At 40.9% G+C, this 27,911-nt stretch overlaps 1 protein-coding gene across 8 annotated transcripts in view; it reads right to left on the minus strand.

Moving 5' to 3' along the window:
- Positions 1-27,911, minus strand: part of RPRD2 (regulation of nuclear pre-mRNA domain containing 2) — a 114,472-nt gene that overhangs the window by 51,504 nt on the left and 35,057 nt on the right. For all 8 annotated transcript variants that reach the window (XM_054553410.2, XM_024249575.3, XM_054553405.2 and 5 more), the window contains exon 2: positions 7,154-7,283. In XM_054553410.2, the coding sequence (XP_054409385.1) occupies positions 7,154-7,283 (130 nt within the window). The remainder of the gene's footprint in view (positions 1-7,153; positions 7,284-27,911) is intronic.

The raw sequence follows: 27,911 nt of genomic DNA on the forward strand, positions 1-27,911 counted from the left end.
AGAGAAAAGGAGGAAGAAACTTTAACAGAAGAATCAGTCCCTGGTAAGTGACTAAGAAATAAGAAAGAAAAATTAAAGATTACTAAGGGGCTGTTATAAAATGAAAAATTGTAAGTTAGATTTAGGAGGGCTATTTGGCAGAATAGAAATAACAGAGGACTGAGAGTCAGAAAAATCTGGGTTCTAGTCCCAGACTTTTACTAAATTGTCATTTTCCTTTGGGTGGTATCTTAACTGCTCTCGACTTCAGTTTTTCTCATTTTGTAGAAAGAAATAATAAAATCTGGGCCAGGTGCGGTAGCTCATGCCTGTAATCCCAGCACTTCGGGAGGTCAAGGCAGGCGGATCATGAGGTCAGGAGTTCAAGACCAGCCTGACCAACATGGTGAAACCCTGTCTCTACTAAAAATACAAAAATTAGCCGGGCATGGTGGCACTCGCCTGTAATCCCAGCTTCTCAAGGCTGAGGCAGGAGAATCACTTGAACCCAGGAAGCAGAGGTTGCAGTGAGCCAAGATCGTGCTGCTGCACTCCAGCCTGGGCGACAGAGTGAGACTCCATCTCAAATAAAAAGAAAAAAAAAATAGAAATAATAAAATCCAATCTGCTTATCTGCAAAATTAGTTACCATTTATATAGCAATTTTCAATTTATATTGAACATATTTTCATATAAATTGAAACTGTAGGAGTAGGACTTTACACAAAGTAAGGCATGTTAGTGTTTCAGGCATTCTGAACTGAATATGGACATATAACATTTAAGTAGAAATTCTCAACTGGCCGGGTGCTGTGGCTCACACCTGTAATCCCAGCACTCTGGGAGGCCGAGGCGGGTGGATCACCTGGGGTCAGGAGTTTGAGATCAGCCTGACCAACATGGAGAAACCCCGTCTCTACGAAAAATTATAAAATTAGCCAGGCGTGGTGGCGCATGCCTGTAATCCCAGCCTCTCAGGAGGCTGAGGCAGGAGAACTGCTTGAACCCAGGAGGCGGAGGTTGCAGTAAGCTGAGATCCTGCTATTGCACTCCAGCCTGGGCAACAAGAGCGAAACTCTGTCTCAAAAAAAAAAAAAAAAAAAAAAAAAATTTGTTTTCAGATTTTGGAATATTTGCATTATCCTTACTGGCTGAGCATCTCTAATTTGAAATCCAAGATGCTCCAATGAGCATTTTCTGTGTGCATCATGTTGGTGCTCAAAAAGCTCCAGATTTTAGAGCATTTTGGATTCAAATTTTCAGATTATGGGTACCAAGCTCATTATTTCCTCAAAATCTGTCATGACACCTTTTCCCAAAAAAGATCATGCATATAATTCTCTATACACCCTTAAGAGTCAATAAAATCACATTAAGCTCTTATATAACAACTAGCATAAATTCATTTTTCAGCTCAATTAAAGATGAAAATGTATAAGCACAAATAATTGCCTTTTACGAAAACCTGGGATAGGGACAGGATTTTGGAAAGCTCTACCCACATTAAAGATATACCTACTCTTACACCATCCTGACGCAATACAAGCAAACCCTCAGTTCTTAAAGGGATTCTTCTATAATCTATACATAACTTATTGAAGTCATTGCTGGTTGCAGAGTAGTCCACAGTTTCCCAAGTGTAACTCAACTCTGACATTCATAGACACTTTTCCTGTGCTTCAAATTAGTGTTTCAACTATTCTGGTCTCATGGTGATGTATATTCAGATAAACTGGCATTTCTGTCCCTTAGCTAGGACCTCTAGGACACAAATGGCAAATACCAGGTTGGTTTAACTTTCATTTTTACCCCTCCCTCTCACATACACATTTTCTTACAATAATAACTAGTATATCTAAAATACAATCTCCAGGTTTCCAGCCCATGGAATTTCCAACCAGTGATGGAAAAGATAAACTGAAATTTAATAAAAATAACTGAAATAACTGGATAAGTACTAGAGAAAATAGTTTCCCGACTTATCTGAAAGTCCTACTTTCCCTTATTTGGGCATCTCTTTTAACATGTGGCTGTGAGTCCACCCCATACCAATTTTTAATCAAGTGAAATCAATAAACACCTTAAAGTAAAGGCATTCAAGGAATAAAATTAATGTCCCTAAAAAGTTGCCCATGGTTCAATATGATCATCAAATGTGTTTTGTCAGCAATATTATTTTTTAAATCTGACAATGTCACACATATAAAAATGGTGTGACTTCATATAAAAATCCAAATTTCTGTCCTGGTTTAAAAGTGAGAAAAGTTTGGCAGCATATGTTAATGTTGGGCTTATATTTCTTCATGGCCATTAGCCTAGGACTGAGTAACTGCTGTCCCTATTAAGTGGATTTTTTCTCACACTCAACCTACTTCACTCATCTGTATTACCTGCCAGGAACTTCTAGACATTTGCCCCCCTTGAATTAAAGGAATCAACATAGCCTTAAGAGAAAAAAATTCAGAAAAGGAATCAGTGTATAGTAGTATTGTGAATAAGAGTTTTATTTATTTTTTATTTTTATTTATTATTATTATTATTTTGAGACGGAGTCTTGCTCTGTCACCCAGACTGTAGTGGCGTGATCTTGGCTCACTGCAAGCTCTGCTTCCTGGGTTCATGCCATTCTCCTGCCTCAGCCTCCTGACTAGCTGGAACTACAGGTGCCCGCCACCATACCTGGCTAATTTTGTGTGTGCGTGTGTATGTGTGTGTGTGTGTGTGTTTTTAGTAGAGACAGGGTTTCACCGTGTTAGCCAGGGAAGGATGGTCTCAATCTCCTAACCTTGTGATCCACCCTCCTTGGCCTCCCAAAGTGCTGGGATTACAGGTGTGAGTTTTAAAAGGGGAAGTGGTGGTTAAGATGGGGCTGTTTAAGGAATACTTAAGTTCTTTATTTGTTTATTTTAGAGATAGCGTCTTGCTCTGTCACCCAGGCTGGAGTGTGGAGTGCCATGGTATGATTATAATTCATTCAGTCTTGAACTCCTGGACTCAAGAGATCCTCCTGCCTTGGCCTCCTGGTAGCTAGGACTACAGGCACATGCCACCACACCTGGCTAATTTTAAATTTTTTTTGTAGAGACAGGGTCTTGCTATATTGCCCAGGCTGGTCTCAAATTTCTGGCCTCAAGTGATCCTCCCACTTCAGCCTCCTAAAAGTGCAAGGATTACAGGTGTGAGAACCATCACACCTGGCATTAAGCTCTTATTTTAATATCCTCTGATTTACCATATAGTTTATAATTTATTTATTTATAAGCAAGAGTGTATTCTGTTTCACTAATACAATCTTCTATTCCTGCTTCCATTATTGTTTTAAGATGTATTTGATAACTGGTAGGGAATTTTAACCTTACTTTTCTTAAAAAAAATTACCTTGGATATTTATCCTTCCACAGGAAATCCTATTGAGATTTTGATTGGGATTACAGAGTATAAATAACATATTAGGAAAGAAATGTATTTTTAACAATACCAAATCTTTTCCTTCAAAAAACCCTATATATCTTCATTTATCCAGATCTTCTTTAATATCCTTTAAATTTTTAAAATTTTCTTTATAAAAGCCTTACATACTTCTTATATTTATTCTTGGGTGGGGTTTTCTTTTATTTTTTGTCTTGCAAGATAAATCTTTCTTCCTAATTACAGTTTAAAATAAGTTGCTGCTGGCATACATAGGAAAGCTACTGATTTTGTATGTTCAACTTGAATCTGGCTATTTAGCTGAGTTATCTTATTAGTTGATCATCATGACTTTCTATGTAGGCTAAGGGTTGGCAAATTATGAACCTCAGACCAAATCTGGCCTGCTGCGTATTCTTATTGGAACATAGCCATACCCATTTGTTTCTGTACTGTTTGGTGCTTCCATGCTAGAATGGCATTGTTAAGGAGCTGTGACAGAGATACTATGGCTCAAAATACCTAAACTACTTAACTATCCACCCTTTACAGAAAAGGGTTGCCCACCTGATGTAGATAATTATATTACCTGCAAATAATGACAATTCTGTCTCTTCTAAATGCATTTTATTTATTAATTCATTCCTTTTTTCTTTTTCTTGAGACGGGGTCTTGCTCTGTCGCCCAGGCTACAGGGCAGAGGCATGATCTCAACTCACTGCAACCTCCACCTCCCAGGTTCAAGCGATTCTTGTGCCTCAGCCTCCCGAGTAGCTGGGATTACAGTTGTGCACCACCACACCCGGCTACTTTTTGTACTTTTACTACAGATGGGGTTTCACCATGTTGGCCAGGCTGGTCTTGAACTGCTGACCTCAAGTGATCTGCCTGCCTCGGCCTCCCAAAGTGCTGGGATTATAGGCATGAGCCACTGCACCTGACCTATTTATTCATTCATTCATTTCTAAATAAATGGAACCCCCAGCATGATGATCAATAGTAATGATAATGAAGGACTTCTGTCTTGGAATGCTTTGCTTCATCATTACGTATGATGTTTACTACAGGTTTCTGAAGACATGTTTCACTGAGTTAAAACATTCTTGGGGGCTTAAGGTTTTAATTTAAGAACGGTACTTTATTCCGAGATTATGTCCTCCTCACTTTTTTCCATGAAATAATGGTAGTAACACACAGAGTAGTTGTTTTTAAACATATCTTTACATGGTTTAAAAAAAAAAAAAAGGTTGACAACTGTATATTAATCCATGAAATAGGTCATGAAATTCAAGTCTAGGAAACACTAGGCTAAGTTATAGATACTACAGTGATATTTATAGCAGAAACTCTGGTGTATTGTTGTTCTTATTCACAATTATACTGGGTTTTATATATAAAGAGGCAGCATGGATTAGTGGTTAAGTGGCAAACAACATGGGCTTTGGATTTAGACAGCCTGAAGTGGGAATCTGGCTCTCTGCCTCCAGGTAGCTCTGAGAGCTTAGGCAATTTACCTAACCTCTCCAAGCCACAGTTTCTTCTTCCTTAAAATTAGGGTAACAAGGCCAGGTGTGTTGGCTCACTCCTGTAATCCCAGCACTTTGGGAGGCGGAGGCGGAGGCGGGCGGATCACCTGAGGTCAGGAGTTCAAGACCAGCCTGACCAACATGGAGAAACCTGTCTCTACTAAAAATACAGAATTAGCTGGGCGTGGTGGCGCATGCCTGTAATCCCGGCTACTCGGGAGGCTGAGGCAGGAGAATTGCCTAATTGCTTGAACCCAGGAGGCGGAGGTTGTGGTAAGCCGAGATTGTGCCACTGCACTCCAGCCTGGGCAACAAGAGCGAAACTCCATCTCAGAAAAAGAAAAAATTAAGGTAAAAATAGTGCCCACGGTATAAAGTTGTTCTCAAAATTAAATGATAAAGCACTTTGTATAATATTCAGTCAATTATAAATATCCAACAAATGGTAGGTGTTATTATTTTATGCACTTATTTACTTAGTACATTCAAGTAGTACCATATTTTAACCTTTTCTAATAGCAAGGTAGACATTTTAAGTTAACAATCCTAAGGAAGGAAGAGGGATCAGTCAGTTCTTTTGTTTTATCTCTTATTTTCAATATATTCCATAATTTGACAGGATCATTCAGTTCTGACTGGGTTAATACTAACAAATGGGTCAATGATAATAAATATATAATCTGAGGAAGCATTTAGCTATTATGGTTGTTCCATATAACTGTTTATATATTGTTCTATATATTGTTTATCCTGTAACTGTGTGTGTCTCTTGTAGAAAACAATTTACAAATATGGATGCAACACAAAGAACACACTATTAATATAGGGCAAAAATAAGATCAGATAGAAGTTTGTACTGTATATACACCAGAATTCTCCCCGAATGTGGGGATGTTCAATAGGCATTCAAAAAGAAGGGCCCATGGTCAGAGTTTAGGAAATGCTGTGGTTTTGTTTTGTTTTCTTTTGAGACGGAGTCTTACTCTGTCACCCAGGCTGGAGTGCAGTGGCGTGATCTCGGCTCACTGCAAGCTCCGCCTCCTGGGTTCAAGCCATTCTCCTGCCTCAGCCTCCTGAGTAGCTGGGACTACAGGCGCCTGCCACCACGCCCGGCTAATTTTTTTGTATTTTTTAGTAGAGACAGGGTTTCACCATCTCTTGATGGTCTTGATCTCCTGACCTCGTGATCCGCCCGCCTTGGACTCCTGAAGTGCTGGGATTACAGGCGTGAGCCACCGCGCTCAGCCAGGAAATGTTTTGAAATTAGCTTTGTAAAGCTCCAAAAAGAAATAAAATTATTGATATGGTAATGTGAACTTTGAATCTTCAGGAAAGGAAAAGTAGTATTGATCATTTTCTAAACTTATTTGAACACAGAACTCTTCTTCCTCTGATCATTTCATAGGAATACACTGTGGGAAGTGCTGGATCCAACTACCACTAAAAATGAAGTTAAATCAATATGGAGTTGGGAGTATGACGTTGGGAAATAATTTCTGTTTCTCTTTACAGATTTCATGGAGGGAAAAAATTTTAAGTAAGACTCAGAAGGAAGAAATGAAATGTGTTAAAACAAACAAACAAGACAGACACAGTAGTTACAAGGAAGCACATTCAGAGATTATCACCAGGAGACATACATGGTCAAGTAAGGATAAACAGGAGACCAGCTTTTGAAAACAGAAGAAAGAGCTTTTAAAAGAAAAACATGGCCGGGCACGGTGGCTCACGCCTGTAATCCCAGCACTTTGGGAGGCTGAAGCAGGTGGATCATGAGGTCAGGAGATTAAGAACATCCTGGCTAACATGGTGAAACCCCATCTCTACTAAAAATACAAAAAATTAGCCGGACATGGTAGCACGCACCTGTAGTCCCAGCTATTTGGGAGGCTGAGGCAAGAGAATTGCTTGAACCCGGGAGGCAGAGGCTGCAGTGAGCCGAGATTGAGCCACTGCACTCCAGCCTGGGCAACAGAGCGAGACTCTGTCTCAAAGAAAGAAAGAAGAAAGAAAGAAAGAAAAGAAAGGAAGGAAAGGAAAGGAAAGAAAGAGAGAGAGAGAGAGAAAAGAAAAGAAAGAAAGAAAAACGTGTGTTAACAAGAAAGTAATAATCAACCATTTAGGCAAATTATCCTTCAATCTTCAAGCATGTTCAATTATTACAGTTCTTAATGGGTTAAGAAACTAAAATTCTAAGTTGTCTAAGTTTAGATCCCATAGAGCAATAAAGATTTACTTACTTCACTAGAGCAGCTGCTTCAGGAAGTACATCAGCAAATGATTCACGGAATATGATTGCATTTTTCCTTTTACAGTTCTGTATGACATCATTGGCAAGGTAAAAGAGATTCAAACGGTGAGGATATGCAGCTAGAGATGACAAAAGACAATAAATAAAACCAAATGAGTCCATTTACACTTAGTTCAACTTATTCCAAATACAGTGTTCTCAAACTGTAACTGGTATTTTTTTTCTTACATGGATATAAAATGATGAATGTAATTACATGGATGGAAGGGAGGAAGGATGGATGGATAAACCGACAAATGAACTAATGGATGGAAGGGAGGAAGGATGGATGGATAAACTGACAAATGAACTAATGGATCAGTTTACCAAACATACTAAAAACCTTGACTACTTCAGTTTAAGTTTCTGTTCAAGGTACTCCTCAAGGAGATTTTTCCCTTACTTTGTAGATGTTTGGCACTAAAAAAAAAGACCCAGTAACTCTGGAGAAGCTAAAATAAAACAAAATTATAGTCTCAAACATCTGGGAAGACAAAAAAAAAATGAGTTGAACATGTCAACCTGTTGCGGAAATACCAAGGTTAGTAGAAAGAGCATGGGCTTTGTAATCAAATCAGAGGATGTGACCTTAAGCAAATTGCTTAACATTTATTATAGATAGACCCTCTCCCCATCAACCAATCCAGATACTACTCAGATACATCTTAGTCTTCCCATCTACTGGAGGGAGGTTCTGCTGCTGCTTTCATCACTAGACGAATGTCCTGCAAAATAATATGATCCTATGTATGCATCTAGGTTAAGCTTTTCTTCTTTTTTTTTTTTTTGGGAGATGGAGTCTCACTCTGTAGCCCAGGCTAGAGTGAAGTGGCGCAATCTCAGCTCACTGCAACCTCCGCCTCCTGGGCTCAAGCAATTCTCCTGTCTCAGCCTCCCAAGTAGATGGGACTACAGGTGTGCACTACCACGCCCAGCTAATTTTTTTGTATTTTTGGTAGAGATGGGGTTTTACTATGTTGGCCAGGCTGATCTCAAACTCCTGACTTCAGGTGATCTGCCTGCTTTGGCCTCCCCAAAGTGCTGGGATTACAGGTGTGAGCCACTGCGTCCAGTCGGTTAAGTTTTTCAATGGCTCATGACAAGGCCCAATCAATGTACTATCTCGAACCCTAAGCAAAGTCACCTTAAGCTTCATTATTATGCTGGGTAATTTCAATATCTATATGGATGATCTACCATGTGTTCTTGTCTCTCAGTTCCTTGACCTCACATTCGGTGACCTCCAAGAACCACTCCTTTGTACATTTTAAAATCTCCTTCTCTGATCACAACCTCCCACTCCTATTATACTTGTTCTTCAATTTCATCAAGATCTCAGCTTTTTATTTTCTCTAACTCTACATTCTCTTCTCAGTACTCAATTCTTCATAAATTCCAGAGTCTTTGTCCATTATTTAAACCAATATTTTATGAAAACCCTCATACTCTTGTCCTTCTCCCTAAGTCAGCCTTCTATCTCATGTGCTCAACGAAATCTCAAATTGGGATCAATCTAACTAACTGCATTTACTGCACCTTTATTTCTGCTGCTGGGTTCTGCTGAAGAAAAATCATACAAAAAAAATTAAATCATACGAATTAAAAGTCTCCTTCTTCACCTGGGCCCTCAATGCTACATACAGTCCCTTCACATGTGCTTAGTCAGCATACTCTCTCAAAGAAGTATTTCAAATTTTAACCACTTGTCAGGCCCCAATCTTTACCACAACTCTTCTCACTCTCAGGAGAGAAGCTTATATAGTGTTTCACAGAGAAGGCAAAAATCATTACATGGAAATTATCTTGTCAAAAAAAATGTATCCACATTTAAACTCACCTAGATCAATTTACCCAGTAAAAAGCATCACTCCTATTAAAGAGTAATCCTTCCACTACGTACTGTTTGCTAGACTCTATTCACACCTTGAGAACCTTATGCTCCATTAACTATGCTTGCTTCTTTTTTTGTGTTTTTTGTGTATTTGGAGACAGGGTCTCACTCCTGTCACCTAGGCTGGGGTGCAGTGGTGCGATCACAGTTCACTACAGCCTCCTTGGGCTCAGGTGATCCTCCCACCTCAAGCCTCTTGAGTAGCTGGGACTTCAGGCATGCCACCATGCCTGGCTAATTTTTTTTGTATTTTTAGTAGAGACAAGGGTTTGTCATGTTGCCCAGGCTGGTCCTGTACTCCTGGGCTCAAGCAATCTGCCCGCCTCAGCCTCCCAAATTGCTGGGATTACAGGCATGAACTACTGCGCCTGGCTTATCCTTGCTTCTTGTATTTTAATTTGATTCTTATTTGTATTTATTATTATTATTATTATTATTATTATTATTATTGAGACAGTTTCACTCTTGTCGCCCAGGCTAGAGTGCAATGGCACAATCTCGGCTCACTGCAACCTCCGCCTCGTGGGTTCAGGCTATTCTCCTGCCTTAGCCTCCCGAAGTAGTTGGGATTACAGGCACCTGCCACCAAGCCCAGCTAATTTTTTTGTATTTTTAGTAGAGATGGAGTTTCACTATGTTATGTTGGCAGGCTGGTCTTGAAATCCTGACCTCAGGTGATCCACCCGCCTTGGCCTCCCAAAGTGCTGGAATTACAGGCATGAGCCACTGCGCCCGACCTCTTATTTATATTTATTTATTTATATTGTATTCCTTCAGGCTATCTCTCAACATATGTATATGCATGTGTCTCCTAACTTAAAGTTTTCTTGTGACCACCTTAGGTTACCCCTAGCCTTTCCTTCCTTGCCTAATGTTAGTTAAGACCTTTTAGGGTGAAGAGTTTGAAAGAGTTTTGTATACTCACTGTGTATACTTTTAACTCCCATTAACTCCATAATTATAGGAACCACTCTTTTATTGCACCTAAAAAATATGCAATCTACCATGCTAAGAGCTTTTTATAAATTGTTATCTCATTTATGTTGCCAACAGTTCACTCAAACACCAATTTTCAAGGTTACTAATAAATTCCAATTTACTAAACTCAATGGAGATTTTTTTTAATGTTATTTCTTTATGGCTTTGGCACACAGAATAATCTGTCACAGTACTTCCTTTAGCTTCTGTCTTAACCACTCTCCCGGTTTTCATCCTACCTCTCCGGGTCCTCCTCTAGAATCACGTACAGGTAGCCAGTCTGGCCGTGATCATCCTCGTTTAAATGCTGATGTTCTCCAGGATTCTCTCCTGAGCACTCTTCTCTACTCATAGCATAGTGTTTTAAGATTTCAGGCTGTAAGTCAATCTTTTCCATTTCTGGCTCTGTCACTTGTTAGCTTTGGAGTCTTTTACATTACTTAACTCTTCTCTATGTTGCTTTCCTTTGTAAAATGACAACCTCACAGGATTGTTAGAAGAACTAAAACAATGTATGTAAAACAATTAAGATAGGGCTTAATACACAGCAAATGGAATGCTATCAGCATAATCACCTCCTTCTAGTTGCTTTAACTACTTCAACCTATGTATCAATGACTCCCATATCTGTAGATATCAAGCCTGGATTTCCCTTTACCAGTCAATGTACACATCCACTTCAAAGTCTCCGAGGCACCCTGAGCTTGATTTTAATTTTTTTCTTTTCTTCTGTCACCCAGGCTGGAATGCAGTCATAATCTTGGCTCACTGAAACCTCTGCCTCCTGGGTTCAAGTGATCCTCCCACCTCAGCCTCCCAAGTAGCTGGGACTACAGTCACATGCCACCATGTCTGGCTAATTTTTTTTTTCTTTTTGAGACGGAGTTTCACTCTTGTTGCCCAGGCTGGAGTGCAATGGCACGATCTTGGCTCACTGCAACCTCTGCCTCCTGGGTTCAAGTGATTCTCCTGCCTCAGCCTCCTGAGTAGCTGGGATTACAGGCACACGTCACTATGCCTGGCTAATTTTGTAGTTTTAGTAGAGACGAGGTTTCTCTATGTTGGTCAGGCTGGTCTTGAACTCCTGTCCTCAAGGGATCCACCAGCCTCGGCCTCCCAAAGTGCTGAGATTACGAACATGAGCCACTGCATCCGGCTGATTTTAATATTTTATTTTATTGTAATTTATTTATTTATTGAAACAGAGTTTCACTCTTGTTGCCCAGGCTGGAGTGCAATGGCGCAATCTCAGCTCACCGCAAACTCTGCCTCCCAGGTTCAAGCGATTCTCCTGCCTCAGCCTCCCGAGTAGCTGGGATTACAGGCATGGGCCACTGCACCCAGCTAATTTTTTTTGTATTTTTAGTAGAGACGGGGTTTCTTCATGTTGGCCAGCCTGGTGTCAAACTCCTGACCTCAGGTGATCCGCCTGCCTTGGCCTCCCAAAGTGCTAGAATTACAGGCGTGAGCCACAGCACCTGGCCTTATTATTTTATTAATCATCTTCCTCTTTTTCTATCTGTTACTACTCTTTAGTCAGAATTTTAGCAATTCTTTCTGACTCCTTCTCCTCCTTACCCCCCTACACCTATTAATAAATCTCCAAACTCTAGCCAATTTTGTCTCCAATAATATTTGTCAACTTTATCCCCTCTTGTCTTTCCCTTCCTACTATTGCTGTTTTCTGGGTTTCAACACCGTTGACCTGAACCACTCCTGCAACAGGCTCCTAGTCATCTGCCCCTAGACTTGCTCCCCTTAAATTTCCTCCCTATATTGTTGCCAAATTTATTTCTTTTCTTTTCTTTTTTTTATCTTCCTTCCTTCCTTCCTTTTTTTTTTTTAAGAAAAGATCAGATTTATTTGGAGAAAACAAAAAACCCACAGCCCAAAGGATGCGATTTTATATCTCAAGACATCTCCCAGGTATTAAGTCTACAGATTACAAATCATTTTCATAGAAGGTATTTTTGTATAAATTTTACATGCATTCAGGAGTGGGACATAAATCAATCCCCGTTTCTATTTTAACAGGGGAGCAAGGTAGGGAAGTGGGAGCCAAATTCATTTTCAAATATGCAAAATTATCTAATTATTTCTCATATCAAATCTGTCAATGATTTCGCACTGCTCAATGGAAAAAGCTGAAACACTTTACCTTCCTTTACGATCTGCATCCTGCCTTCTCTTCCAGTCTCATTTCTTCCCCCTCAAATTCAAAGTTCCATCTTTAATGAATTACTCACAATTGCCAAAAACCCTGCTACCTTGTGTTTTCTCTTTTAGTCAGAATTTTCCTTTTCTAGGATAACTCATCCTAAACTGTTTTCAGTGGTTTTCTACTCATCCGTAGGAAAACGTCCAAAATTTTAAATTTAACTTATGTCAGTTTCTGACCACCCCCATGTTAAATCTCTACTTCTTCCCGCAAACCACCCCAAACTATTTTATTACTACTTCTCCTCAATGCAAACTCTCCACTCTAGTCAGAGCACTTTGGAAATTCTGGAGGAATAAAAAAAAGTGGTTGAGGTAATCTGGGAAAATGCTTAAAGGCAGTGGTCTTTAAGCACCCTATACTTTTACCTACTATAGCATTTATCACACGGTAGTGTACTTGTCTGTATCCTCACTGGATTATAAGCATCCAGAAGATTGGAATTTCTCTTGTTTACTGCCTTTTTTTTTTTTTTTTGGAGACTGTCTCACTCTATCTAGCCCATGCTAGAGTGCGGTGGTGCGATTTCCGCTCACTGCAACCTCCACCTCACAGGTTCAAGTGATTCTTGTGCCTCAGCCTCCCCAGTAGCTGGGATTACAGGCGCTTGCCACCACACCCAGCTAATTTTTGTATTTTTAGTAGACAGGGTTTACCATGTTGGCCAGGCTGGTCTCAAACTCCTGACCTCAAGCGATCCACCCACCTTAGCCTCCCAAATTGCTGAGATTACAGGCGTTAGCCACCGTGCCTAGTCTACTGCCTTATTCTTTTGTTTTGTTTTTTTTTTTTTTTTTTGAGACGGAGTCTCGCTCTGTCGCCCAGGCTAGAGTGCAGTGGCGCGATCTCAGCTCACAGCAACCTCAGCCTCCCAGGTTCAAGCAATTCTCTTGCTTCAGCCTCCTGAGTAGCTGGGACTACGGGTGCGCATCACCACGTCTGGCTAATTTTTGTATTTTTAGTAGAGACGGGGTTTCATCATGTTGGTCAGGCTGGTCTAAAACTCCTGACCTCAGGTGATCCACCTGCCTTGGGTCTCCCAAAGTGCTGGGATTACAAGCATGAGCCACTGCGCCCGGCCTATAATTTCTTTTTTTTTTTTTGAGACGGAGTCTCGCTCTGTCACCCAGGCTGGAGTGCAGTGGCAAGTGATCTCGGTTCACTGCAAGCTCCGCCTGCCGGGTTCACGCCATTCTCCTGCGTCAGCCACCCGAGTAGCTGGGACTACAGGCGCCCGCCACAACGCCCCGCTAATTTTTTTTTTTTGTATTTTCAGTAGAGACAGGGTTTCACCATGTCAGTCAGGATGGTCTCGATCTCTTGACCTCGTGATCCGCCCGCCTCGGCCTCCCAAAGTGCTGGGATTACAGGCGTGAGCCACCGTGCCCGGCCTATAATTTTTAATTTATTTAATACTTTCTATATGCCAGGGACTGTTTTAAAGAGGATACAGATGTTAACTTACATCCTCACCACAACTCTATGAGGTTGGTACCAGCCTGAGCAACACAGTAAGATGCTCTCTCTCCAAAAAAAAAATTTTTAAGTTAGCCAGGCATAAATGCACAACTGTAGTCCTGTTATTCAGAGGCTGAGGTGGGAGGATCAATTGAGCCTGCGAGGCTGAGGGTGCAATGAGACGCAATCGCCCCAATGTACTCTAGCCTGTGTGACAGACCAAAGCCAGGAAGGAGCCCTGAGCCCTCACCAGAGACCAAACTGGACCTTGATCTTGAACTTTGCAACCTCTAGAACTGTGAGAAAATCAATTTCTTTGTTTAAGCCACCCAGTCTGTGGTATTTTGTTATGGCAGCCAAGCTGACTAATGCAACTGTATAAGGAATATCCTTGTTTTTAAGAAATGAACACCAAAGTACTAAATAGGGCAGCATGTCTGCAACATATGCTCAAACAGTTCAGAAAAAAAAAGTGTGTGTGCCTGTAGAGAGAGCAGTAAGAGAGATAAAGCAAATATGTTAAAATGTTAATAACTGGGGAATCTGAGTGGAAAGTACACAGAAGGTTTTTGTAATACTCTTGCAACTTTTTTAACATTTGAAATTATTCAAAAATAACAAGTTTAAAAAATATATACAGACTCCAACCACTATTTACTACTTCCACCACTGCCTGTGGTCTAAGTCACAATCATCTTCTGCTTGAATTATTGCAGTAGCCTCCTACCTACTCTCCCTGCTTCTACCTTTGCCTGGCTTCAGTCTAATCTCAACTCAGAAGACAGAGTGATCCTTTAAAAATATAAATTGATCATATTATTCTACTTCTTAAATCCCTCCCATAATGGTCCCCTCTTTTAGTAAAGTTCAAAGTCCTTAAAATGGCCTAGAAATCCTAAACAATCTGGCACTGTGTTATCTTCCTGACCTAATTTCTTCATCACCACTGATTCCATTGTAGCCACAGTGGCCACCTTGCTGTCTTTACAAGGCCTCCAACACACCTGGCTGAGTCCTTGCTTCACGGTCTGTTAAGCTCACTGTTCTGGAACTTTCTTCCCCCGTTTTTCTCATGGCTCGTTCAATCACCACCTTTAAATCTTGCTCAAATGTTTCTTTCTCAGTGAATATGTTCCTGACTACCTTACTTAAAACTGTAACATCAGGCCAGGTGCAGTAGCTCACGCCTGTAATCCCAGCACTTTGGAAGGCCAAGACGGGTGGATCACCTGAGGTCAGGAGTTCAAGACCAGCTTGACCAACATGGTGAAACCCCATCTCTACTAAAAATACAAAAATTAGCTGGGTGTGGTGGCATGCATCTGTAATCCCAGCTACTGAGGAGGCTGAGGCTGAATCGCTTGAACCCAGAGGCGAAGGTTACAGTGAGCCAAGATTGCGCCACTGTACTTCAGCCTGGGTGAAAGAGCAAGACTCCGACTCAAAAAAAAAAAAAAAAAATTGCAACATCAAGCCAACAACACTCTTACCACCCTTCTTTGCTTTATTCTCCCAAATAACACATAATTTTCCAATATACTATACAATTTATTTTTTGCCTATCTCCCCCACGAGAATATAGGCTCATAAGGGAAAGGATTTTTGTCAGTTTTATTTACTGCTGAATTCTCAGCACCTAGAACAGTGCTTAACACTTAGTTGGTGTTCAGTAACTACCTCTTTAATAAATAAATTAGAAAAAAAAAAAGAGAAGGAAGAAAAGAAAACGGGAAAAAAAGAGTAGTCCTCTATTCAGTTTGGCTAATCCCATAAGACTTCTCTGTAAATGCACAGCATAGGTAGGGACTAGGTACAATGAGGTATTCTAGGGGCTGTTGCAGAAGTTAATCTAGATATAGTCCGTGTTCTCACAACATCAATTCCTCAACAATCTACAAGCTAAGCATTCAGCTTTCTTTTAATTATTATGCAGAAGGGGAAAGGAATTAACAATAGGAAACTGGAAGGTTGCTGATTTAAGTCTACATACCTACAAAGTAAAACTGTTAACTTGGTAGGAGACGGGTTAGATAATTTTTAACTTGAATTATTTATATTTTATGTCTACCTTGCCTTGTTCCAACAATGGGCTAAGACAGCTGATACATAAAGTGTTTTCAATCCATGTAGTCTTTCAATTATAGAAAACAAGCATTATGGTATACTGGAAAGGGCATCAGCACGAGAGTCCAAAGATCTGAGTTGTAACCCTTGAAAAAGATTCATTGTCATTAGCTTAGGTCTGTCTTCATTTGCAAAACAGGCTGTAGAAAGGAAAAACAAAAAGAAGAAAAAGCCACATGGACAAAAATGTTATTTGTAGTTGTAGAAAAACTAGAAGCAACCTAAAGAACAGTAACAGGGGAATAGTTAGGTAAAGGTGCATCCATATTATGTGGATAATAAGTATATGTCTATAAATAACATGAAGATGCTTGCATGAGAGTTAGTGAAAATACAGGAAAGAAAAATGTACATATACCATTATGTAAATTATGTAATACACTATTTAAATGTATATGTAAAGGTACATCCATATTATACGGATGATAAGTACATGTCTGTAAATAACATGAAGATGCTTGCATGAGAGTTAGTGAAAACACAGGAAAGAAAAATGTATATATACCATTATGTAAATTATGTAAATACACTATTTAAATGTATAGGCGGGCAGGGCGCGGTGGCTCATGCCTATAATCCCAGCACTTTGGGAGGCCGAGGTAGGTAGATCACCTGAGGTCAGGAGTTTGAGCCCAGCATGACCAACATGGTGAAACTAAAAATACAAAAATTAGCTGGCCGTGGTGGCGGGTACCTGTAATCCCAGATATTCGGGAGGCTGAGGCAGGAGAATCGCTTGAACCTGGGAGGCAGGGGTTGCAGTGAACCAAGATTGTGCCATTGCACTCCAGCCTGGGTGACAGAGTGAGACTCTGTCTCAAAAAAAAAAAAAAAAAAAAAATTATATGAATATTTTAAAATAAATGTTATTTTCTAAACTTTCTATGTTACAATTATAATACCTTTATATAAAACATAAAAGCATAGGCCAGGTGTAGTGGCTCACACCCATATAATCCCAACACTTTGGGAGGTCAAGATATAAGGATCGGTTGAGCCCAGGGGGGTCAAGGCTGCAGTGAGCCATAGTTGTGCTACTATACTCCAGGCTGAATGACAGGGCAAGGCCCTGTCTCCACACACACAAAAAAACCCATATAAAATAACTAATTTAGATTAGATCGTCCATAACATACCCTCTGGCTTCGATATCCTATGATTAAATAAATCTTTAACTGTAAGGACACTCAGTACAAATAATGGCAGTGTCACTTGAATATTTAAATAGAAGAAAACAACACCTTTTTTCAAAGAATCTACATCTTCTCTTTAAAAAGATAAATCTTCCAACTTCCTTAAAATCACTTAGTTGCTTTGTTGAGGGTTAACAAGAAAAAATTATCTGAAAAAGTATCAAGGTAGCAGAAAGAACACTGAACTACGTAGAAAATCTAAGTGCCATACTCCTCTACCACTATGTGAGGATGATCACATTATCATTCAAACTGTTACATTTTGAGAGTGAAAGGGCATCACATCAGGACAGGTGGTCACATACGTTAGGCTGAGCTAAGACGCAACCAGCCTAAGTCTATGTAAAAGGAATGTACTCAAAAAGTTTCTAAGGCCCCTTTTGGATCTAAATGTTATAATTTTATTTCTTTTTTAAGGACTGAAAATACTGAACAAATGGTGCTGTATGTATAGAAGTCAGAGATGCTTTACTAAATAATATATTGTTTAAAGGAGTACCTTAATTTCTTGCTTAGGGGTTCAGACTTACAATTAAGTTTATCTGGGGAGATACTAATGAATAAACTTAAAATGTACCTTAAACTCCTCTGATGAGATGTTCTTGTTGGGACTGAGAAACAATGAGAACCCTAGCACTGTATGTGCCACACCCAATAACCAAAGGTATTATGTGAATACCATATGCTCTACAGAATGAAGTACAAAGAATATACTAATACAGAAATTAGAGATATCAAGAGATGTACATTACTAGAGGTCATATCATATTCACACTTACGAGAATTTACCGGCTGGGCATGGTGGCTCACGCCTGTAATCCCAACACTTTGGGAGGCCAAGGCGGGCGGATCACCTGAGGTCAGGAGTTCGAGACCAGACTGACCAACATGGAGAAACCCTGTCTCTTACTAAAAATACAAAATTAGCCGGGCGTGGTGGCGCATGCTTGTAATCCCAGCTACTCGGGAAGCTGAGCCAGGAGAATCACTTGAACCCAGGAGGCAGAGATTGCAATGAGCCGAGATCATGCCATTGCACTCCAGTCTGGGCAACAAAAGCAAAACTCCGTCTCAAAAAAAAAAAAAAAAAAAAGAATTTACTTGTAAGTACTTGGCCAGGCGTGGTGGCGCGTTCCTGTAATACCAGCACTTTTGGAGGCCTAGGCAGGAGGATCATTTGAGGTCAGGAGTTCAAGACTAGCCTCACTAACATGGTGAAACCCCATCTATAGCAAAAATTAGCCAGGTATGGTGGCAAACGCCTGTAATCTCAGCTACTCGAGAGGCTGAGGCAGGAGAATCACCTGAACCTGGGAGGCAGAGGCTGCAGTGAGCTGAGATTGTGCCATTGCACTCCAGCCTGGGCAACAGAGAGAGACTCTTGTCTCAAAAAATTTTTTTTACCTGTAAGTACTAAGCCAGAGTGTGAGAGAGAAAACAATTGACAAGAACCTTAAACAAATGTTCAGGGGTAAAGGCAATTACAGTAGTCCCTCCTTAACTTGGGGGTATATGTTCTAAGACCCCTAGTGGATTCCTGAAACCAGACAGTACAGAACCTGACTGCTATCAACTGAAACACATATCTGTTCATATCTTCCACCAAAAATTTAATGCCCTTTTCATCTTAACCAAGCAGTTAATCAAGCACCGTGGCCATAACTTTTGCAGTATGAGGTGCAACAGCAAAACTAGCACAAATTTTTTTCCTTCTTCATCATTTCACAGATAGGAGATTCATTCTTATCACAGATCTTAGCAACTTCAGCATATGATTCATTGTCTTATTAAGAACTTTAACCTTTTCACTTAAAGAAAGCACTTAACGGCTTTTCTTTGGCATATCCAACTTAAAAGCATCACTATTCTTCCGCTTTGGGACCGTTATAAAGTAAACTAAGGGTTATTTGAACACAAACACTGCAATACCTTGGCGGTCAATATAACAGGGGCACTAATGGGTGGGAAGCGTCAACAGCATGGATACAAAGGACAAAGAGAGGATTCCTGTCCTGGGCAAGATGGCATGAGATTTCATTATACTACTCAGAATGGTGCACAATTTAAAACTTATGAACTGTTTATGTCTACAATTTTCCAATTTTAGGCATGGTTAACCAGGAAAGTGAAACTGTAAGTAACAGAAAGACATTTGAGGCCATAGAGAAATACTCACTGATGAAGAACCAGAAGAAATATTATCTTCATAAAGATGATGAGAGAGAGAGAAAACAGGAAGTTTGACTCTCCCTAAATTGCCTTCATGTTCCAAGCATCAAAACATTCAGCTGCTTTACTCTCTTAATATGATTCACCCTACAGAATTATATGCTACCAAATATAGCACAAATCATGCATATATATATTTCTGTACAAGGCTGTTTACAAAAAAAATCAAAAATTTTGTCATTACTAAAAATTTCCAATATTTTCAAGCCTAATTTCATTTTATGTACTGACTTTAGAACCCAATTCCTGAGTAAAATAACTTCAATATACACTAAAAGAGCCGTATCTAAATTAAAAATCTCAAAGTAGTCTGTTAACATTCATAAGGTATCAATCCACCAGTTACTTAATTTACTACTCATTTTTGTTAAACATTGTTACATATGATTATCTAGAAATCTACTAAGTCAAATAGTATACATTTTCACCCAGGACCTGCGAATCACAAAAATCTATAACAAACCATACCAAATCCTCCAAAGGAAAAACTCCAAGCATCAATTTCTTTTCTCTATCCTGCAAACCACCTCAGCAATACTTGACAAAGTCCGTGAAATATTGGTACAGATTCAACAAATTTTCATGAACTACCCGCTTCATGCAAAGCACATGCTATAATAGGTAAGAATAAGATATGGTAGTCTGAATTCAAGGGACTGACTAATAAGCACTGAAATGACAATATGTAATAATGGAGAGACATGCACTAAAGGTGCAATAAATATTAAAATGAGGTCTAAAACCAGACTGAATTCTGGATAGGATCTCTTGAATGTAAGTTACACAGATTTTTTTTTAAAAATATGTGATGAGGCCAGGCACAGTGGCACACACCTGTAATCCCAGCTACTCAAGAGGCTGGGGAAAGAGTACTGCTTGGGCCTAGAAGTTCAGAGTTCAAAGTTTGAAGTTTGAGACTAGCCTGGGCAACACAGGGAGACCCCACTTCAAAAAAATTTTTTTTATTTGGATGAGATCTGATACAGCCTAGCAAAGACATCCACTTTAGCTATAAGAAACAGACTTCTTAGGCCAAGTGTGGTGGCTCACACCTGTAATCCTAGCACTTTGGGAGGCCAAGGCAGGAGGAATGCCTGAGCTTAGAAGTTCGAGACCAGCCTGGGCAACTTGGTGAAACCCTGTCTACCAAAAATACAAAAAATCAGCTGGATGCGGTGGCAAGCACCTGTGGTCCCAGCTACTCGCAAGGCTGAGGTGGGAGGATCAATTGAGCCTGGGAGGCAGAGGATGCAGTGAGCCAAGACTGTACCACTGCACTCCAACCTGACAGAGTGAGACCCCATCTCAAAAAAACAAAAACAAAAACAAAACAGCCTTGTTCAAAATTTTGAGCCTAAAAAATTATTTCAAACTAATATTTAACCACAAAACACGCGTCAATACACATAATCACACAAGTGTGGCTGCTAAATCAGCGGGGTCTTAGGTCTTTTTCAGGTTTTCTACTTCTCCTGGAGTCAATAGGGTTAATATTTTTATGGACATTTTCTCCATTTCCTCTAGGCTTTCAAATTATTAACGTAAAGTTGAACATTTATTTGTCTATAATTTAAAAAATCTCAAGACCTACAGTAAGCTTTCTTTTAAGAAAACATTGGGTAAAAGAGGCCAGGCGCAGCATTGGCTCATGCCTGTAATCCCAGCACTTTGGGAGGCCGAGGTGGGTAGAATTCCTCAGTTCAGGAGTTTCAGGCCAGTTTGGGCAACAGGGCGAAATCCCATCTCTACTAAAAAAACAAAAATTAGCACACCAGTAGTGCCAGCTACTCGGAAGGCTGAGGCATGAGAATTGCTTGAACCTGGGAAGCAGAGGTTGCAGTGAGCTGGGATCGTGACACTGCACTGCAGCCTGGGCCAGAGCAAGACTCTGTCTCAAAAAATATATATAAATAAATAAAAATAAAAATTGGGTAAAAGAATGTGGTCGCATACAATGGAATATTATCCACCCATAAGAAGGAGAAAATTCTGACATATGCCATAATATGGATGAACCTTGCAAAGTCATTATGTTATAGAAATAACCCAGTCACAAATGAACAGATACTATATGATTCCACTACCATGACGTACCTAGGAGTAGAAAAATTCAGAGACAAAAAGTAGAATGGTGGTTGCCAGGGGCTGGGGAATGGAGAGTTATTGTTTAATGGGTATATGCTTTCAGTCTGGAAAGTGAGACGAAGTTCTGAGGATGGATGGTGGTGATGGCTGCATAACAATGTTAATGTTCTTCATGCCACTGTACCTACACTTAAAATTGGTTAAAATGGTCAATTTTATGTTATGTGTACTTTACCACAGTTTTAAAAAACTGATAATATATATGTATGCAAGTATTAAATCACGCTGTAAGAATATAGAAGACATTATTCAAAATGGAACTGGGTATGTAGAGAAAGAAGGTGAAGGATAGCTTACTTTTCATTTTATAACATATACTTAGGTTGGTACATTTATTTCACTGCAGTAAAAGATTTCACTATGAATATACCAGTTTTATCCATTGAGCTGCTGATGGACATTCAGGTTGTTTCCACATTTTCTTTGCTTTTCTGAAACGGGGATCTTGATTTGTCACATTGTCGCCTAGGCTGGAGTGTAGTGGTGCAATCACACTTCACTGCAGCCTCAACCTCTTGGGCTTAAGTGATCCTTCCATCTCAGTCACCTGAGTAGCTGGGACCACCGGCATGTGCCACCACATGTGGGTGTTTTAATTTTTTTGTAGAGACAAGGTCTCACTATGCTGCCCAGGCTGATCTCGAACTCCTGGGGTAAAGTGATCCTCCCATCTTGACGTCCCAAAATGCTGGGATTACAGGCGTGAGCCACCACACTTGGCTTGTTCTCTACATTTTTATATGATAAATAAAGCTGATATGAATACTTTTATATCTGCATTCTGGGGCACATGTGCAAGAGTAGAACTGCTGAATTGAAGATAGGTATGCAAATGTTTGACTTTACAATTGCCAATGTTTCCATTTAAAACCCCATCAAGGCCGGGCACGGTGGCTCATGCCTGTAATCCCAGCACTTTCAGAGGCCGAGGCCAGTGGATCACAAAGTCAGGAGTTCAAGACTAGCCTGGCCAAGATGGTGAAACCCCATCTCTACTAAAAATGCAAAAAATTAGCTGGGTGTGGTGGTGGGAATCTGTAATCCCAGCCACTCGGGAGGCTGAGGCAGAGAACTGCTTGAACCCGGGAGGCAGAGGTTGCAGTGAGCCGAGATCGCGCCACTGCACTCCAGCCTGGGTGACAGTGAGACTCTGTCTCAAAAAATTAAAAAAAAAAAAAAAAAAAAAAAAAAACCTCACTGGGCACGGTGGCTCACGCCTGTAATCCCAGCACTTTGGGAGGCCAAGGTGGGTGGACCACGAGGTCAAGAGATCAAGACCTTCCTGGCTAACACGGTGAAACCCTGTCTCTACTAAAAATACAAAAAATTAGCCGGGCATGCTGGCGGGCGCCTGTAGTCCCAGCTACTCAGGGGGCTGAGGCAGGGCTGAGGCAGCATGAAACCAGGAGGCGGAGTTTGCAGTGAGCCGAGATCGCGCCACTGCACTCCAGCCTGGGTGACAGAGTGACACTCCGTCTCAATAAACAACAACAACAACAACAACAACAAAACCCATCAAAAGTACTATGAAAGGGGTAATCCTAGCATGTTGGGAGGCCCAGGCGGGTGGATTGAGTCCAGGAGGTCAAGGCTGCAGTGAGCTATGATCATGCCACTAAACTCCAACCTGGGCAACAAAGTAAGACTCTGCCTTTCTTTTTTGAGACGGAATCTCGCTCTGTTGCTCAGTCTGGAGTGCAGTGGCGCGATCTTAGCTCACTGCAACCTCCGTCTCACAGGTTCAAGCAATTCTTCTGCCTTGGCGTCCCGAGTAGCTGGAACTACAGGCTTGCACCACCATGCCCAGCTAATTTTTGTATGTTTAGGAGAGACGGGGTTTCACCATGTTGGCCAGGCTGGTCTCAAACTCCTGACCTCAGGTGATCCACCTACCTGAGCCTCCCAAAGTGCTGGGATTACAGGCATGAGTCACCATGCCCAGCCAAGACGCTGTCTCTCTTTTTTATTTTTATGAGACGACGTCTCGCTCTGTCGCCCAGGTTGGAGTGCAGTGGTGTGATCTTGGCTCACTGCAAGCTCCACCTTCCCGGGTTCATGCCATTCTCCTGCCTCAGCCTCCTGAGTAGCTGGGACTACAGGTGCCCGCCACCACACCTGGCTAATTTTTTGTAGTTTTAGTAGAGACAGGATTTCACCACGTTAGCCGGGATGGTCTCGATCTCCTGACCTCGTGATCCACCCGCCTTGGCCTCCCAAAGTGCTGAGATTACAAGCGTGAGCCACCCTGCCCGGCCCTCTTTTTAAAGAAAAAAAAAAAAAGTACTGTGAAAGGATCAATAAAATTCAACATTCATTTATGATAAAAAGTCTCAGAAAACTAGAAATATAAGGGAACTTCTTCAAACAAAGGACATTTATTAAAAACTTATAGCTAACATCATATATAATAGTGGAAAGCCAAAAGCTATCCCCCCAAGAACAGCAGAAAAGGAAGAATGTTCACCCTCACCCTTCCTCTACACAGGGTTTCCCAACCCCAATGGCCTGTTAGGAACTGGGCCACACGGTAGGAGGTGAGTGGTGGGTGAGCAAGCATTAACCCCTGAGCCCCAAATCCTGTCAGATCAGTGGCATCATTAGATTCTCACAGGAGCACAAACTCTATTGTTAACTGCGCATGCCAGGGATGTAGGCTGTGCACTCCTTATGAGAACAACGCCTGATGATCTGAGGTGGAACAGTTTCATCCCAAAACCAACCCCATCCCAGTCTCTTCCAGTTGGGGACTGCTGCCACCATCATCCTAGAAGTTTCAGCTGATGCAATAAGGCAAGGGAAAGAAAGAAAAGGTATGTAGATTAGAAAGGAAGAAACTAAACCATCTCTATGTATCGACATGATTTATCCATATAGAAAAATCAGAGACCCTACAAAATAGGTACTTGAACTAATAAGTAAGTTTAGTAAGGCTGCAGGATACCAAAGTCAACTATATTCTTACACAGCAACAAATGGGGAAATTAAATTTTTCTTTAAAGAAAGCAGTACCATTTATAAGAGCATGAAAGACTTAGATTATCACCTAGCAAAATATATGCAAGATTGCTATGCTGAAAAACATACAAACACTGATAAAAGAAATCAAAGATGACCTAAATAAAAGGAGAGATATACCATATTTATGGAAGACTAAACATATTTAACAATTCTGCCCAATTCTGCCCCCAAATTAATGTACACATTCAATTTAGTCCTAATCAAAATCCCAGTAGGATTATTTGTAGAAATGAACAAGCTGATCCTAAAATTTATAAGGAAAAACAAAAGACCTACAATAGACAACATAGTTTTGAAAATTTTGTTAGAAGATGCATACTACCTGATTTCCATACAAGCTACAATAATCAAGGCAGCATATATATACGTGGGCAATCGATTTTTTTTTTTTTTTTGAGATGGGGTCTCACCCTGTCACCCAGGCTGGAGTGCAGTGGTGTGATCTCTGCTCACTGCAACCTCCGCCTCCCAGGTTCAAGCAATTCTCCTGCCTCAGCCTCCCAAGTAGCTGGGATTACAGGCATCCACCATCACACCCGGCTAATTTTTGTATTTTTAGTAGAGACGAGGTCTCACCATGTTGGCCAGGCTGGTTTCGAACTCTTGACCTCAGGTGATCCACCCGCCTCGGCCTCCCAAAATGCTGGGATTACAGGCATGAGCCACCACGCCCAGCCAGCAATCGATTTTTTACACAGGTGCAAGGTGCATAGACAATTTAATGATGAAAGGACTGGCTTCTCAATAAATGGTGCTTGAACAACTGGATACCCATTTTAAAAAATTGATCCATACCTCATGCTATTTGCAAAAATTAATTCAAAATGCATTATAGACCTAAGGTAAAACCTAACTACAAAACTTCTATGCCTGTAATTCCAGCACTTTGGGAGGCCAAGGTGGGAGGACTGCTTGAGCCCAGGAGTTTGAGACCAGCCTAGGCAACATAGGAAGACCTTTCTCTATAAAAAAATTAAAAGATAAGCCAGGTGAGGAGGCTTGCGTCTGTGATCCCAGCTACTCCAAAGGATGGGGTGGGAGGATCCCTAGAGCCTAGGTGGTTGAGGCTGCAGTGAGCTATATGGCACCACTGCACTCCAGCCTGGGTAACCAAGTGGGACCCTTTCTCAAAAAATAAACTAATTAAAATAAATAAAACTTCTGTAAGAAAATATAGGAGAAATTCTTTATGACTTTGAATTAAAGAAGGATTTCTTATATATAATGAAAATATAATCTGTTAACATTTTTTAAATAAACTGGACTTCATCAAAATTAACAAATTATTGTTTTTTTAAAAATGCTGTTAAGGCCGGGTGTGGTGTCTCATGCCTGTAACCACAGCACTTGGGGAGGCTGAGGCAGGTCGATTCCTTGAGGTCAGTAGTTTGAGATCAGCCTGGCCAACATGGCAAAACCCTGTCTCTACTAAAAATACAAAAATTAGCTGGGCGTGGTGGCTCACACCTGTAATCCCGGCACTTTGGGAGGCTGAGGAGGGTGGATCCCTTGAGGTCACGAGTTCGAGACCAGCCTGGCCAACACGGTGAAACCCGGTTGCTACAAAAATACAAAAATTAGCTAGGCATGGTGGTGCACACCTGTAATCCCAGCTACTCCGGAGGCTGAGGGATGAGAATGGCTTAAACCCAGGAGGCGGAGATTGCAGTGAGCCGAGATCACACCACTGCACTGCAGCCTGGGTGACAGAGTGAGATCTGTCAGAAAAAAGGGAAAGAGAAAGGAAGGAAGGAAGGAAAGAAGGAAATAAAATAAAATAGGCCAGGCACGGTGGCTCACGCCTGTAATCCCAGCACTTTGGGAGCCCGAGGCGGGCGGATCACAAGGTCAGGAGATCGAGACCATCTGGCTAACACGGTGAAACCCCGCCTCTACTAAAAATACAAAAAATTAGCCGGGCGTGGTGGTGGGCGCCTGTAGTCCCAGCCTACTCGGGAGGTTGAGGCAGGAGAATGGCGTGAACCTGGGAGGCAGAGCTTGCAGTGAGCCGAGATCGCGCCATTGCACTCCAGCCTGGGCAACAAAGCAAGACTCCGTCTCAAAAAAATAATAATAATAAAATAAAATAAAATAAATATAAAAACACAAAAATTAGCCCGGCATAGTGGCAGGTGTCTGTAATTCCAGCTACTGCAGGGCGGGGGTAGGGTGGGGTGCTGAGGCAGGAGAATGGCTTGAACCTGGGAGACAGAGGTTGCCGTGAGCCAAGATCATGCCACTGCACTCCAGCCTGGGCAACAGAGTGAGACCCTGCCTCAAAATAAATAAATAAATAAAATTAAAGATGCTGTTAAGAAATGTTTGTGTGTTGCTCAAGGCCCATCTCTACTAAAAACAGAAACAAATTAGCTGGGCATGGTGGTAGATGCCTGTAATCCCAGCTACTCGGGAGGCTGACTAAGGCAGGAGAATCACTTGTACCCGGGAGGCAGAAGCTGCAGTGAGCGGAGATGGCGCCACTACACTCCAGCCTGGGTGACAGAGCAAGACTCTGTCTCAATAAATAAATAAATAAGAAATGTTTATGGTGGCTTTATTCATAATTACCAAGAACAAAACAACCCAAATGTCCTTCAACAACTGTGAAACATCCTTAAAATGGAATACTATTTAACAACAAAAAGAAACAAAATTTTGCTATGTATATTTTACTACAATTGCATCATGCTAAATGAAAGAAGTCAGATTCAAAAGGTTACATCACTCCATTTACATGACATTCTGGAAGAGTCAAAACTATAAGGTCAAATAGTGGGTCACAGACGAAAGGGGTTCAATAAAAATGGGGAAGAATTTGGGGAGTAACAGAACTTACATAAGTTCTATATCTTAATTGTGGCGGCTATACAATTATAAATTCATCAAAATTTATAGAACTGTACATTTAAAGGGTAAACTTTGGTGTATGTAAATCATAACACAATAAACCTGACTCCCCACCACCCAAGAAAAGCAAAACACCAACAGAATCAATAAGACTTGCTGTTTCAGCCAGGTGCAGTGGCTCACACCTGTAATCCCAGCACTTTGGGAGGCTGAGGCAGGCGGATCACTTGGGGTCAGGAGTTTGAGATCAGCCTAACCAACATGGTGAAACCCCCTCTCTACTATAAATACAAAAATTAACCGAAGGTGGTGGCAGGTGCCTGTGATCCCAGCTACTCAGGAGACTGAGGTAGGAGAATTGCTTGAATCTGGGAGGCAGAGGCTGCAGTGAACTGAGATCATGCCACTGCACTCCAGCCTGGGCGACAGAGCAAGACTCTGTCTCAAAAATAAAAATAAAGAAAGAAAATTTTAATTTTAATAATGCTGAATTTATATATTTATTATGGTAATCATTATTTTTATTATGGCTAGCATAGTGTGTCTCGTTTGAGAATTCTTTCCCTATACTATTCTGTTCCATTGGTCTATGTGCCTATTTTTATGC

This window comes from Pongo abelii, chromosome 1 (assembly GCF_028885655.2).
Source record: "Pongo abelii isolate AG06213 chromosome 1, NHGRI_mPonAbe1-v2.0_pri, whole genome shotgun sequence".
NCBI classification, from domain to species: Eukaryota; Metazoa; Chordata; class Mammalia; order Primates; family Hominidae; genus Pongo; species Pongo abelii.